At 42.6% G+C, this 14,017-nt stretch overlaps 1 protein-coding gene across 1 annotated transcript in view; it reads left to right on the forward strand.

The window, feature by feature from the left end:
• Positions 1 to 14,017, forward strand: part of PTPN3 (protein tyrosine phosphatase non-receptor type 3) — a 100,873-nt gene that overhangs the window by 12,168 nt on the left and 74,688 nt on the right. Inside the window, exons 5-6 of the mRNA XM_023545064.2 lie at positions 6,105 to 6,149; positions 9,764 to 9,816. Of these exons, the coding sequence (XP_023400832.1) occupies positions 6,105 to 6,149; positions 9,764 to 9,816 (98 nt within the window). The remainder of the gene's footprint in view (positions 1 to 6,104; positions 6,150 to 9,763; positions 9,817 to 14,017) is intronic.

Below are 14,017 nucleotides of genomic sequence, written 5' to 3' on the forward strand. Positions count from 1 at the left end.
AACAGTGTTCAGGATTACTGAATCCTATTACAGTATATGCTTACTGGGGTGAGGCAATATTAACTCAGAGTGCTGGCTTTTTTTTTTTTTTTAATGGTACTCACATATTTAAAAGCCAAACATTAGTCTATAACTCTGTTTTGGCCTCTTTGTGTACCTCTTTCCTCTAAAATAGCAGATACTGGAGATTTGACTCTTTTTTTTTTTTTTTTTTTTTGGGTTACCATCAAGTTAAGTTTTAAGCCACCACAAGAAATGTCTTGCATGACTCAGTGAGTAACTATGTGGAGGTACACATTGTGCTTTTTGTTTTTCCCACAACTTTTTTTTTTCTTTAATGTTGGTGGTCTGAGGAGTAGTATGGGAATGTTCAATACGGTAGGTCAGTTTACATGCCACTGGTCACAAAGTTGGTGGCATAATCCATATGAATGTGTTCAATATGGCCCTGCCGAGGTTTTCCCAGGGCATTACTAAATACCAAGTTCTGCTCAAGGGATGCTTAAATGATGGCATGGTGGATTTTGTGTGTGTGTGTGTGTGTGTGTGTGTAGTATGTGTGTACCAAACCCAAACCTGTTGCCACTGAGTTGATTCTGACTCATAGCAACCCTATAGGACAGAGTGGAACCTGCCCCATAGGGTTTCCAAGGCTATAAATCTTTACGGAAGCAGAATGCCACATCTTTCTCCTTTGGAGTGCCAGGTGTGTTCCAACTGCTGAACCTGCAGTTAGTGACCAAGCACTTAACCACTGCGACACCAGGGCTCGTGTGTGTGTTTGTGTATACACATATATGATGTGTACATGTGACACATCATGTACTGCTTAACATTCACGATACGTTCTGTGAAGTGGGACATTATGTGATTTGTACATTGTATAAACACTATATTATTTTCTTATGGCAACTTTGAGATAGCAGGAGTGTTCCTTACCAAGGGACAGGGAGGGCCTGGAGTTCTGCTCACTGTTGTTCAGGCCCTGGTCGTTGCCTGTAACCTGGTCTGAGTTGGTGGAGCCCAGGGACTGGGCTTTTAGGCAAGGACCTGGGGCACTCAGGAAGGCATCAGCCCCTTTGGAGGCCCAGACAGCCCTGCAGGCCCAGTCTGCTAAGGATGAGGTCTGAAGATAAGGGGTAAGTCCAGGATACGTTCTCCAAGCATAAGGTGGCCCAAGGCACAAAGGTGGCAGCTCCCTCCTGGCTTCGTCCAGTTACATCTCCTATGCCCTCTTCTCTGATCAAGATCTCTGAACTTACGAGACCATAGACGAATATGTGGTCAGATGTTGCCTGAACAGATGTTATGCAGCACACGACTATATATACACACACACAACACATACAAACATATGTGTGCATAGATACATATACATACATACCAAAAACCAACCAAACCCACTGCCGTCAAGTTGATTCGGACTCAGAGCAACCCTTAAGACAGAGTAGAACTGCCCCATAGAGTTTCCAAGGAGCACCTGGCAGATTGGAATTGCCGACCTGTTGGTTAGCAGCTGTAGTACTTAACTACTACACCTCCTTTCCTATACATACATACGCACACAGATATAATGTATGTGTGTATATACAGTCTGGTTTCCTATACATACATACACAAATAGATATAATGTACGTGTGTATATACAGTCGGCCCTCCTTATCGTGGGTTCTGCATCCCTGGATTCAACCAACCGCAGATTGAAAGTATTTGGGGAAAAAAAAAGTTCCGAAAAGCAAAACTTGAATTTGCCACACGCTGAGCACAATGAATCTGCACACATGAAATGATGTGTAGTCATACCCTGCTATAGCCTCCCACCATTTCACAAATCCTCAGTCTCTCTCCAGCCCTCTGTTTGAACTTTGTTAAAATTGAATCTTATCATTATTCCTTAAACAATATAGTATAACAACTATTTACACAGCATTTACATTAGATATTATAAGTAATCTAGAGATGATTTATACAAGGGGATATATATGCAAATACTACACCGTTTTACGTAAGAGACTTGCACATCCTCAGATTTTGGTATCTGAGAGGGGGGTCCTAAAACCAATCCTCCTTGGATACCAAGGGGGGACTGTACACACACACACACACACACACGCATGTGTGTATGTGTAGTCTTAACCAGTGTTTTTTTTTAAATTATAACCCAACAGTAAAAAATTTTGCTTTATAGTAGTACACAGATACATGTAAAGTTACTGAAACAAAAGTTTCCTAAAACAGTAAGTACAAAACACTCTGAAGTTTTATATATATATACACACACATATATATATATTTAATGCCTGTTATAGCTCATGGAATTGATTTTGCTGCCATCTCATGGGTTCCAGAAAACCCTGGTGGCATAGTGGTTGAGTGCTATGGCTGCTAATCAAAAGGTTGGCAGTTTGAATCCACCAGGTGCTCCTTGGAAAGTCTATGGGGCAGTTCTGCTCTGTCCTGCAGGGTTGCTGAGTCGGAATTGACTTGACAGCAACAGATTTGGTTTTGGTGAATGGGTTTCAACCCCAAGTGTGAATTGCACTGCCTAAGCCAGCAATTGTCACACATCACCCTGCCTCCTCCATATTTGTTAGAGGCACAGGTTTGGGCACTCACTGGGCCACAAAAGGCATGTTAGAGCTCTGCAGTGAAAGAACTTCAGTAGAGAGATTGCTAGGGCTAGCCTAACTCAGGAGTCCCCCCTGCAGGACCCCTCTTGGTCATTGGCCATCCACTTCCATATCTCATGGGAAGGAAGCTCACTTCGTTCTGGAGCTGACGTAAATCTTCTTCCTGCCGAGCTTCTTTGTCATTTGGGGGACAGTTGAGGAAATGTAGGTGTTCAGGGTGGAGAAGACTCAGGAAGAAACAAACACTGCCCTCAGATGTCCAAAGGACAGTCATGGGGAAAGAGGAGGTAGACGTACTCGGTAGTAGGATTATGACCAGTGGGTGAACGATTCAGAGAGGCAGATTTTGCCTTAAAAGGAGGAAGAATTCTCTAGCAGAGTTCTTACCTAAATCCTAAATAAAATTCAGTTTGTCCATGTGCCTCCTAAAATGTACTAATTCAGAAATGACACGCCCAAACACCAATATATTTTTAAAAATATTGTGCTTTTGGTGAAAGTTTACACAGGTTCTCATTTAACAATTTTGTTCAGTGACATTGGTTACATTCTTCACAATATATCGGTATTCTCGTTATTTCCATTTTGGTTGAGCTGTTTCCATTATTCTAGCTTCCCTGCCTACCCCTCCCCCACCTTGCCTTCTCATCTTTGGTCTAGAGTAAATGTTTACCATTTGGCTTTAGCGGTTATTTTGAGGAGCACAGTACTCACGGGTGATATTATTTTATGGGCCAGTCTGTCATTTGGCTGAAAGGTGACCTTTGGGAGTAGTCTGAATTCCAAGTTTAAAGAATATCTCAGGGCAACAGTCTCAGGGGTTCATCTACTCTCTATTGGTGCAGTAAGTCTGGTCTGTTTTTAGAAATTTGAGTTTTGTTCTACATTTTTTCTCCCATTCTGTCTGGGATTGTCTATACATAGAGTCCCTCGTCGGAACAGTCAGTAGTGGTAGCTGGGTACCATCTAGTTCTTCTGTTCTCAAGGTAGGTGATGATGTTGTTCATGTAGTCTATTGATTCTGTAGACTAGTTTCTTTTTTGAGTCTTTGCAAACCTCAATATTAATATAGGTGGTAACTTCAGTGTGGAATATAGCTGTTACCCCTTGGGATTTGGGTTCCAGCCTTCTCTTAATGCACAGGAGTCATGACATTTCCCATCTCAATGACCCCTACAGAGTTCATGGACCACCAAGACAGCCAGATTTTTTTCTTATGCTAGGCCAAGCTTCCACCATTAATTCACACATCTCTCTTTAATTTAAATGAAGGATTTTACCTGTATTCCTGGTGAAGAGTATCTTATTAAGCCCTAGCTTTTTAGTCTGCCCAAAAGTAAATTCCCTTTTTGATGAGATTTAGCTCTCAAGAGTCAGACAAGGCATACAAAAGTGGTATTTTGCTGTTGCTGTTTTTGTTTACTTTTTAAGGATCTATGCAGGGAGACATTGCTTTTTTCTGAAACTGTGGTCATGAAGGGAGTATACTCCTGGAGTGATCTTTACATTTTGAAATAAGGCATGCCAAGTATGTCTTCTAAATAACTTTCCTTTATTCTGGTTGTTAAATAAATGTCTTCTTACTTCATTGTGAGCCTCCACAACTGCTGTTTCAGATAAATTTAGACCATTTTAAACAGTCAGAATTTCATTTACCTGGCAGTCTCAAACTAGACTTCTCAGAGAGTCCTAGGAAGTCTCCTAAGTTTGGGTCATGTTCTACCATTCCAATTTCTTTGGGTATGACCTTATGAGGTTGACTCATAAACTGTGCTGAATATATGGCAAGGTAGGTAGCATTCGGTGAATGGTGGTCCCTAGGGTCATGTTCTCATGTATATCTCTAGGAAGATACACTGATTATCCAGACTTGTCGATGAAGCCCAGGCTTACCATTGGATTATAACTCTCTCCCTTCTCTACTTTTTCTTAGTAGCACTGTAGGAGGAAAGAATGCTTAACTCCGGTTGAATGTCAAGTTAGATAAACATAAAAACAAACTAATTATGTTCTCCTAGGTGGAAAAGATAGATTCCATTACCAAATAGGTGTGAATCAGCAATTCACTGATGTATTCATTGACAGTATGATACGCTGTCTCTCAATTCTGGGTGTTAACACATTGTGGGTAATCAATGATAATTATAACCGAAGTTATAATATCAGAGTTATGAAATTGATCCTAAGCTTTTTAGTCATTAAATGTATAAGTAATTTGTAGCGGTCAGATTTTTTCATAGCACAGGTGTCTAGGTTAAAATAAGACACAGCCGATCTCACGTAACCCCTCCAAGCTTTAGTTTCCTCATCTATAAAATGGGCATGGTGCCATCTACCTCACAGGGGTTTTATGAGGCTAAAATAAGGTGATATGTTAGGAAGTACCATGCACACTGCCTAAGAAGTGTACAGATAGGAGGTGGAAATACTATATGAAGCATTTGTTACAAAAAGCCAGCACCTTGACCTTGAAATGTGTACATTTTAAAGGAATGATAAGACTAACTGGTTTAAATTGCCAAAATTATCTCTTTCTTGCCCCTGAGCACTTCTGCTAAGTATATATTATGTTTCAGGAGGTTTCCCTTTTGTCATCTTGGCCAGACACTGGAATGTGTGTCCCATTTGAACCTGGGTTTCAAGAAGAGTGGGGGCTAATGGCCAAGTATCACATGTGTGCCACATGCCTAAATATAAATCTCTCCAGGGGACTCATGACCAGCACCGCACTGCTCATGGCCTTTTCGGCCCATCTGCTGACAGAGGAGCAGACCTACAGGCTGAGGGGCCTGCGCCTACTTGCTGCCCACAAGACAAGTCCTGGTTTTGAAGTTTCATCTGCTGGCACCTCACAGAGGCACCTCAGCTTGGAGGTCCTGGCAGCATTTTAGTTTACCGATGTTTATGCTTTTTATTGAGCACCCACAGTTCCTGGGACAAAGGAAAAAACCGAACTGGGTGTTTGCACCCCAGCCAAGGAGATGTCTTCGCAGACCCTCCTTCTCTTGGCAGCTTCACACAGAGGGGCAGTGGGTGTGCAAATGCCGGCACGTTGTTCCCAACAGTGCCTCATCAGTGTGTGGGGGCTGCTCATGCAGAAGGCACATGGGCCCCGGTGCTTGTGGCTCCCTGAGTTAATTAGAATGGCCCAGACCAAGGGCAGACGGGTCCCTGGCAGCAGCAGCCCATTGGTGGCATGTTGCTTCCATCCTCTCCCAGAGTTCACCTGTCCCATGAGAGCACGTGCTGGGCTGAGGCTGGCTGGAAATTGTCCCTACCACCCACTCAAGAGTTAAGGCAGCAACACAAGTGATTGTTACAGAAGGGGCGGCTCTGCATTGTGCCAAAGAGACCCCGATGTGTTAGACAAACATGCATTTCTGTGTTTGGTTTTTCAGATGTACAGGTCTTACCCTTATCAAATTGTGTTTATTTCAGTTTGGATATGAATTAACAAAAACAATTGTTCTGCAGGCATTTGTATTTCTTGCAACTGAAGATGGATATCTGTGAAGGAAGGTAATGAGAATTTTGAATTTTTCTTTCCTGTGGGTTGCCAGACTAGCAAAATTTCCAGTTTTAATCAAATGAGCATGCATCCTGGTAACAATATTAAATCTGCAAAGAATGGATGTTGAAAGCAGCATCCTGTACATTAGACTTGGACATCTGTTTTTAACTCTGACTTCATTGAGAGAGGCTAAGGTTTGATAAAGTTCATTTCAAGGTATTTCAGTTTTATTACAAAAGGTGCAGTTATCTTTCTGGAAGAGACCTGAGAAATCTGAAAGGGAGGGAGGGACCCAGAGTATAAAATGGGCTTCATTCAGGAAGGCAGATCAGGCCTAATTTAGGTCCACTTCTGAGTGCCTTAGTGCTTGGGTGATTCATTTTCTCTCTGGAAGCTTTTTGCTCAAAGACATGAGCATCTGGCTATGATTCAGCACTTGTGTATCAGGACCATCTCAGTGGCTGAAAAGTATCTGAGAATAGCCCAGTAAGGGATAAGAAGTTCCAAACCAGGGATCTATCCCTGAGCTACCTCCTCCAAACCCTTTGTTTTTTCCAAGGGAAGAAAATTCAGCAGGAAAGCTGGTGGAAAACAAGCACAACATATTGTCCTGACCCGGCTTTGCTCCTGTCAGTTTAGTTCTAGTAAGGCTATTTGGAGGCCTCCTATCTACTATGGCATGAGGGAGTTTGCAGTCCAGCTAGGATATGAGCTAGAAGCCCATGAAGTAATTAAAAAAATTAGGAAACAATTAAAACCAGTATGGGCAGCAGAGACCACAGTTGTCACAAGATTTGAGAAGAAGGCAATACCAGTGTGGGCTGGAACATTTGGACAAGTCTTTGTAGAGTTGTCATGAGTCAGAATTGGGGTTAGTAGAGAGGAGGGGAGGAGGTAGGATTCCCTGGGCAGTGAGAAGACACGTTTTCAGAGCCCTGCTACAGTCCTAATTGGAAACCACATGTTGAGGGTTAGTGGTCATTTAGACTTGCAGGGGAATAGAGGGCTCTCATTTAAACATAGAGCCTGCATCGTGCAGGCAGAGAGCTGTTGAAAGTTTTTAAGCAGTAGGAATGTGGCCAGAGCAGCAACTACAAAGATAGCATCAGTGTCCAGAAGGAAGACTGGAGGTGGGTGGCCCTTGAGGAGATGTTGTGGACCCTCAGGGTCAGAGCTTGGGGCATGGCGGTGAGGATGGGGGTGGGGGAATGGTTAAAACAGGAGATGTCTTGAAAAGATCATCAGAACCTGCTGACTGTTCAGTGGTCATAGAAATACAGAATTTTTGTTACTTAGGTCATCCTCTCTAAGTAGGAATGAATCCCTTCTCTAGCGTAACGGACAGGCCTTTGGGCCTCTGCTTGACCACCTCCAGTGATGGGGAGCTCACCCTTTCAGAGGCAGCATTATTACATTTTTGGGTAACTCCAGGTTGAAATTACCTCCCTACCTCTTGGGTCCAGGCTGTTCTCTGCAGCAATAGAAACATTTTTTCTACAAATATTTGAGAAGCATCTGTTAGGAGACAGGTACAATGCTAGTCAAATAAAACATGGCCGCTATCCTCTAAGAGCTTTCACTCCAGCTCTCCAAGTTCTGGCAATTGGTCATCTCCATTTTTCTCTTCTCCAGATGAAATATCCCCTGTTCTTTCTGTGTGAATCAATAGAAATCTGTTGGAGGCCATGTCCTGGCTTAGATCCCTGGCATTCCCTGTTAGGTCTGCAGCTGGCCCTCACCACCTCGAGGAGAGGGTCTCCCACTACCAAACGCTTCTCAGGTGTGTGTCAGGGCGGTGTCTGGCCATTTGTGGCTGTGGATCTCTTGACAGGGTTAAGCATAGTTAGCATCTCTCCTGGGTGTCTGGACTCATCCACTGACTGTTGGAATTGTCAGCACATTCCAACACATCATCTCATTCATATCTAAACAGGCCCCCAGAAGTAATCTAGTTCAAGGCCCTCACTTGACAGAAAAGAAAGGGGTCTGTCTAGGAACACGTAGCCTGTTTGTGGCCATGTTGAGAATAGAATACAGGCTTTCAGTCTTTTTCAGTATGGCCACCTTCTAACAATATTCTCACCACCATTCCTTTGGAAGTGCTTGCTTTCTAACTTACTCATAGAATTGTTTCTTCCAGCTAGACTGGACCTCCTTAGCCTCTTTCCTGAGTTGTTCCCAAGTCCCATTCACCTGCTTTCCTCTAGGAAGGACACTAGCTTAGATTTAACTGGAGTCCATCTTGGTAGGAGAAAGAATGGCTAATATGCTTCAAGTTTCTTGCCTGCTTTCCACATGGACACTGTGGGTCTCCACATGAACTACAGGTAGTGAGTATCCCGGGGATGTGTCCGTAGACTTGAAGAGATCATTTAGAAGTTCGAGCTGGAACACGGAGTTACGTAAGGAAAGGCGGGTACCTATATTAGGCAAAGTTTCCTTCAAATGCACCTTCAGGACCAGCACACAGAACAGTGGACAGGAAAGAGAACCCCTGGCCAGCCTAACACATTAGTCATAGAGGTGGGGTGACTCACATCTTAGGAACTTCACGGGCTGCCATGGAAACAGCATGTGTTCTCCACTTCCCACTGGGTTGCTGGAAAGAATGCTTTTAAAAATCTTAGTGCCTCCAGTGTTAACTGTTAATAATACCTGCTTTCTCAGACTCCTCCCCACCCTGCAAGCCCTCATCCCTGCTGCTCCTGGTCAGACTTTTCCCACCACATTGCTCCACGGAGCAATGATCTATTGCTCCAGGTCTATTGGCAGAGCCCCTGGGCAGACCAGGTAATGGATGGCCGAGTGGAGAAAAGTGAGCAATTAGAAGGATTCCAAATATGATAAGGTAGAATCACTGGCAGAAATGGGGTCTGAAAGGACAGTGATTTTAAGAGGAAAGAAAGAGAACAAGTCCAACCTTGAGTCCTTTGATTTCTAGTGGGTGGCAAGAAAACTGAGAGAAGTAGACCATTGAACTCAGCGTCAGCAGAACCCAGGAATTTACTCAGCCCTACAAAAAAGCCTCATGTCTTTACTGGAGAGAGATGAAGGTTGCTCGCCGACCTTAATATACACCTATCTCACTTTTCTTCATAGTTACATGTGCTTGACCTTTCTTGACCAAAACTCTGGTCAACATTAGACCTTTAGCTCCATGGGTATTTGTAATAAAATATAATACTTTAAACATGAAAAAGTTTTCTTTTTATTTTTAAAAGCCTTTAGTGTTACATTCATCTTTACTCTTTTTTAATTTTTATTGTGCTTTACGTGAAAGTTTACAAATCAAGCCAGTCTCTCATATAAAAATTTATATACACATTGCTGTATTCTCCTAGTTGCTCTCCCCCTAATGAGACAGCCCGCTCCTTCCCTCCACTCTCTATTTTCATGTCCATACGGCCAGCTTCTGACCCCCCCCCCTTTGCCCTCTCATCTCCCCTCCAGATCATCTTTACTATTTGAAATTGATTTGTGTCATAAAATTGACTTTGTTATGAGTCATTTTTTTTTTTTAATGGTTAATCCAAGAAAATAAAGACATGTTATCCATAATCTATGAGTGTTTCAGGCTATTGCTGTTTCTTGTGACTCTCCTAATATGTTTTTCTCCTAACAGGTTAATCTGCCCTCTTAACTCAGCAGTGGTTCTAGCATCCTATGCAGTACAATGTAAGTCATGAAGGGAGTGTTTCACGGGTGGACAGATCGTTCTGACCAATGTATTAAGAAAGTCACTTTCTCTCCTGTTTGACCATGTCCTTTCACCTCTTCCCCAGGAATCCTGTTGAGCAGCAACTCCTACTTTTACCCTGACTTACATTGTCCTCTAGGTCAGGGGCCTGTTGGATTAAGTAATGTGGTTAAGGGCAAAGGAGTGGATGAGCTGTGGGGGTATTTTCTCCTACGGGAGCCCATTAGACAACAGATACATACCATACATTACATTTTCCAGATCCTCTGCCCATGTTTTTGGATTTAATCTCCGTGAGAACCACAGGGGGCAAAATATTTCTACCAGTCACCTCTTACAGACATAGAAACTGAGGTCCAGCTAGGTTAAGGATTTGCTCAAAGTCACTCCTGCTGCTTGCTTTATGCCACTCTAAAACACTGTTGGAGTCTCAGAAACTTATTGTTAGAGTTTCATGATAGCTAGTTGATTATATACTGATCCATAGCAACACTAACCAATAGGAATATAATTTGAGCCACGTATGTAATTTTAAGTCTTCTAGTAGCCACATTAAAAAAATAAAAAGGGAAATTAAAAAATTTTTTTATTTAACCCATTACATTCAAAATATTACCATTTTAACTTGTAATCAATATAAAAAATTATTAACAAGGCATTTTATATTCTTTTTTCCCCATACTAAGCCTCTGAAAACCAATCTGGAGTTTACACTTACAGCACATCTCAGTTTGGTCTAGCTACATTTCAAGTGTTCAGTAGCCACATGTTGCTAGTGGCTACAATATTGGATAAAAAATCCAGATGGAATTTTCCATCGAGGCCCTTGAAGCAGGAGTAGAGATTCACTCATCAGTTAGCAAAGCTTCACTGAGCACATATTCCCTGTAAAGCTGTGTGGTAGATGCTGGGTGTACAAGATGAAAAGGGTACATAGTCAGATGGGAAGTGAAGTATCAGTTAATAGTTAGCTGTGTGGTGCCAGAACACAGTACTTGTGTAGAGCTGTGTAGTAACAAAATTTAAGAAGGCCCTTCTACCTTCCATTAAGCCTGAAACTATCTTGACCTATTACCCTCTTGACCAACTACATGGTAGGGAGTTAAGGGAGCAAGATAGGCAGGTCTTAGAGCAAGTGCTGACTGAACTACTCACCTTACTCTGGGCGCTGCATAACCTTGAGCCTTTCTAGGCTTCCACTTCTTCACCTGTAAAGTGGGGATAATAGCAGTGTCTACTACATTTTTTTTTACTACATAGTGCTGCAGTGGAAATGAAATGAGGAAACAGATGTAAAGCTCTTAGAACAGTGCCTGACTCTTGGCAAGTGTTCACTCTTAAGTGTATTTTCACATCTGCCCAGAAGATTGTCTAAACTGCTTACTGTAAATAATAGACTCCATTTAGAGTAAAATTCAAGAACCAAATGAAAAATCCTATCCCAAGCCTCACTAGTCAGGTTCCCCTCTGCAAAGGACTGATAGAACCAGGGCTAAAGAAAGTTTTAAGTGCCTAAAAAGTGAAACTGACTTCAGTGGAAATATTAGTACGAGGGTCATGCTAATGAAGTAATGAGTTGTCATGCAAGCTGTTTTAAGCATAAATTCTTTGTTCCTCCACCCTCAGTAAATATATACAGTTGGCCATCTATCTGCGGGTTCCACATCCATGGAGTCAACCAACCTCAGATCAAAAATATTCAGGGGGAAAAAAAACTTTTTTCTTATCATTATTCCCTAAACGATACAGTATAAGAGCTATTTACATTGCATTTACATTGTATTAGGTATTATAAGTAATCTAGAGATGATTTAAAGTACACAAGAGGATATGCATAGGTTATATGCAAATACTACACCATGTAAGGGACTTGAGCATCCTCAGATTCTGGTACCCGCAGCGGGTCCTGGAACCAATCCCCTGCAGATACCAAAGGATATATATGCTAGAAGAATACCTGGAACTTAAAAGACAAAATATACTCATTACATTCTTCTATGCATGCATTTCTAGAAGATCAATTTTTAGATAAGAAATTGCTAGGTGAAAGAGTATGCCTAAATTTTATCTGATAAAACATACTGCTAAATTGTCCCAAGAGAGATGTCTAATATGAAGATAAATTCTACCGGTGATGAGTGTACAAAAGTACATTTTCTAATTAGATACAAGGTAAAGTGACGTATAGGTAAAATACCCGAAAAGACATGATGGTGAGAGATTGCTGGTGGCCTGTCAAGGATTTATGAGGCTCAAAGAAAAAAGTTTTTGAAAGTATATGTTTATGCCATAAATGTTCTCTGAGCCTCTGCTGTGTGCTGGAACTGCAGCAGCCTCAGGATGCACAGGTTGGTGAAGCAGGCTGCTCTCCTTAAGGAGTCTACAGCCCGGGAGGGCAGGAGGGAGGCAGGCAGGCATGGACCAGCCTGTAGTGCAAGGCAGTGTGGATGAGCACAGAGGATGCCATTCCATCCTGCTTTTGGGTGAGAGGGGAGGAAGTCCAGAAAAGCTTCCTTGGGATGACCTCTGAGAAGAGCCTCTAAGGACCAGTTGGAGTTGGATGAACTACAGGTAAAAGGCTTTCCCAGTACAACAGCCTGACAGCTTGAAATGCCCCACATTTGGAGACTTGGGACATCCCTTGCTGCAAAACATAAAGATTACCAGCTAGAAGAATGCATGGAACTTAAAAGACAAGATATTCCCCCCATATAAGCACTAATTTCATTTTCTTCCTGCTGTAATTAGCATTTGCATGTGTCACCTTCCTCACAAATAGGAAAACTAAGTCAGGGAGTTGAGGGCAAGTGGCATAGTACACAGGAGTATGGGCTCTGGGATCAGAATCTTGGCTCCAAATTAGCATTGGAGCCACAATGGGCAAGTCCCTTCTTTGAGTCTCAATTATCTGTTTAAAGGGGGTAAAAGCAATGCCTATCACTGGGTTGTAATAAGCATCAAATGGGATGATGTAACTGAATCCATGTGGAAACCCCCCTCTGCTTTCCAAATGTTGTATGTGACTTTAACTTTGTTTCCCTCTAGTGGTAGGTACAGGGCTTTGCACAGAGTAGTTGCTTAGGGCTCTTAAAGAAAAAGCATCCTACAGGGAGGTTCATCCGTTTGTTGTGTGTTGTTCAAAACATTTGTCAATGACGTGACTAGAGAGGTAACCTTGCTGTTCGAGTTTGCAGTGTGGCACAGGCATTGGGGCTCTTAGCTAATGGATGACCAAATTAAGATCCAGAAGGATCTTCATGAGCTAATGAAACCAACAGAGTAAAATTTAATAGGACTCTGCCCTGAGGCTCAGGAAAGTCACTTGCAGCATTTGTTTGCCCTTTGGGGACATGACCATGGTCATCAGCAATTGGCCAGCAGCAGCTCGAAGGCTCCTTCCTGGCTGGCAGGCTGGTGGAGTGAGAGGAGCACTAGCTGGGACTCCAGTCTTGACTCTGCTAAAAAATGTCTCTTTGAGACAATGCTCCCCAGAACTTCTGATGGCACAGGACAGGAACCATCCCCGAAGACAAATCATCAGGCATGAAAAGGACTGGTCAGTGGAGGGGAGAGAGATGCTGATGAAGAGTGAGCTAATTAACTCAGGTGGACACTGGAGAGTGTGTTGGCAACTCTTGACTGGAGGGGGGATGGGAAGATAGAGAGGGAAGATGGCAAAATTGGCACGAAACGAGAGACTGTAAGGGCTGACTCAATAGGGGGAGAGCAAGTGGGAGAAGGGAGTAAGATGTATGTAAAGCTACATGTGACAGACTGATTGGAATGGTAAATGTTCACTTGAAGCTTAATAAAAATTAAAAAAAAAAAAACTTTTTGGAGCAATGTAAAAAAAAAAAAATGTCTCTTTGATAGGGGTAAGTCCCTTCTCTTCCCTGGAACTCAGTTTCTTCCCCTTTAAAATGAGGGATTTGAACTAGGTGATCTAAGTCTTTCTTGAGCTTTCTTCCCAGAGGATCCTGTGTTAGGGCATTCAAATTATTTCTAGAAATGCACCGTAAGGAGCCCTGACATCACAGTGGTTAAGCTGCTAACCGAAAGGTCAGTAGTTCAGACTCGCCCAGTGACTCCATGGGAGAAAAGACTTGACGATCTGCTCCTGTAAGGATTTCTGCCTAAGAAACCCCATGGGGCAGTTCTACTCTGTCATGTAGTATCGCT

Source organism: Loxodonta africana, chromosome 9 (assembly GCF_030014295.1).
Source record: "Loxodonta africana isolate mLoxAfr1 chromosome 9, mLoxAfr1.hap2, whole genome shotgun sequence".
Taxonomy (NCBI): domain Eukaryota; kingdom Metazoa; phylum Chordata; class Mammalia; order Proboscidea; family Elephantidae; genus Loxodonta; species Loxodonta africana.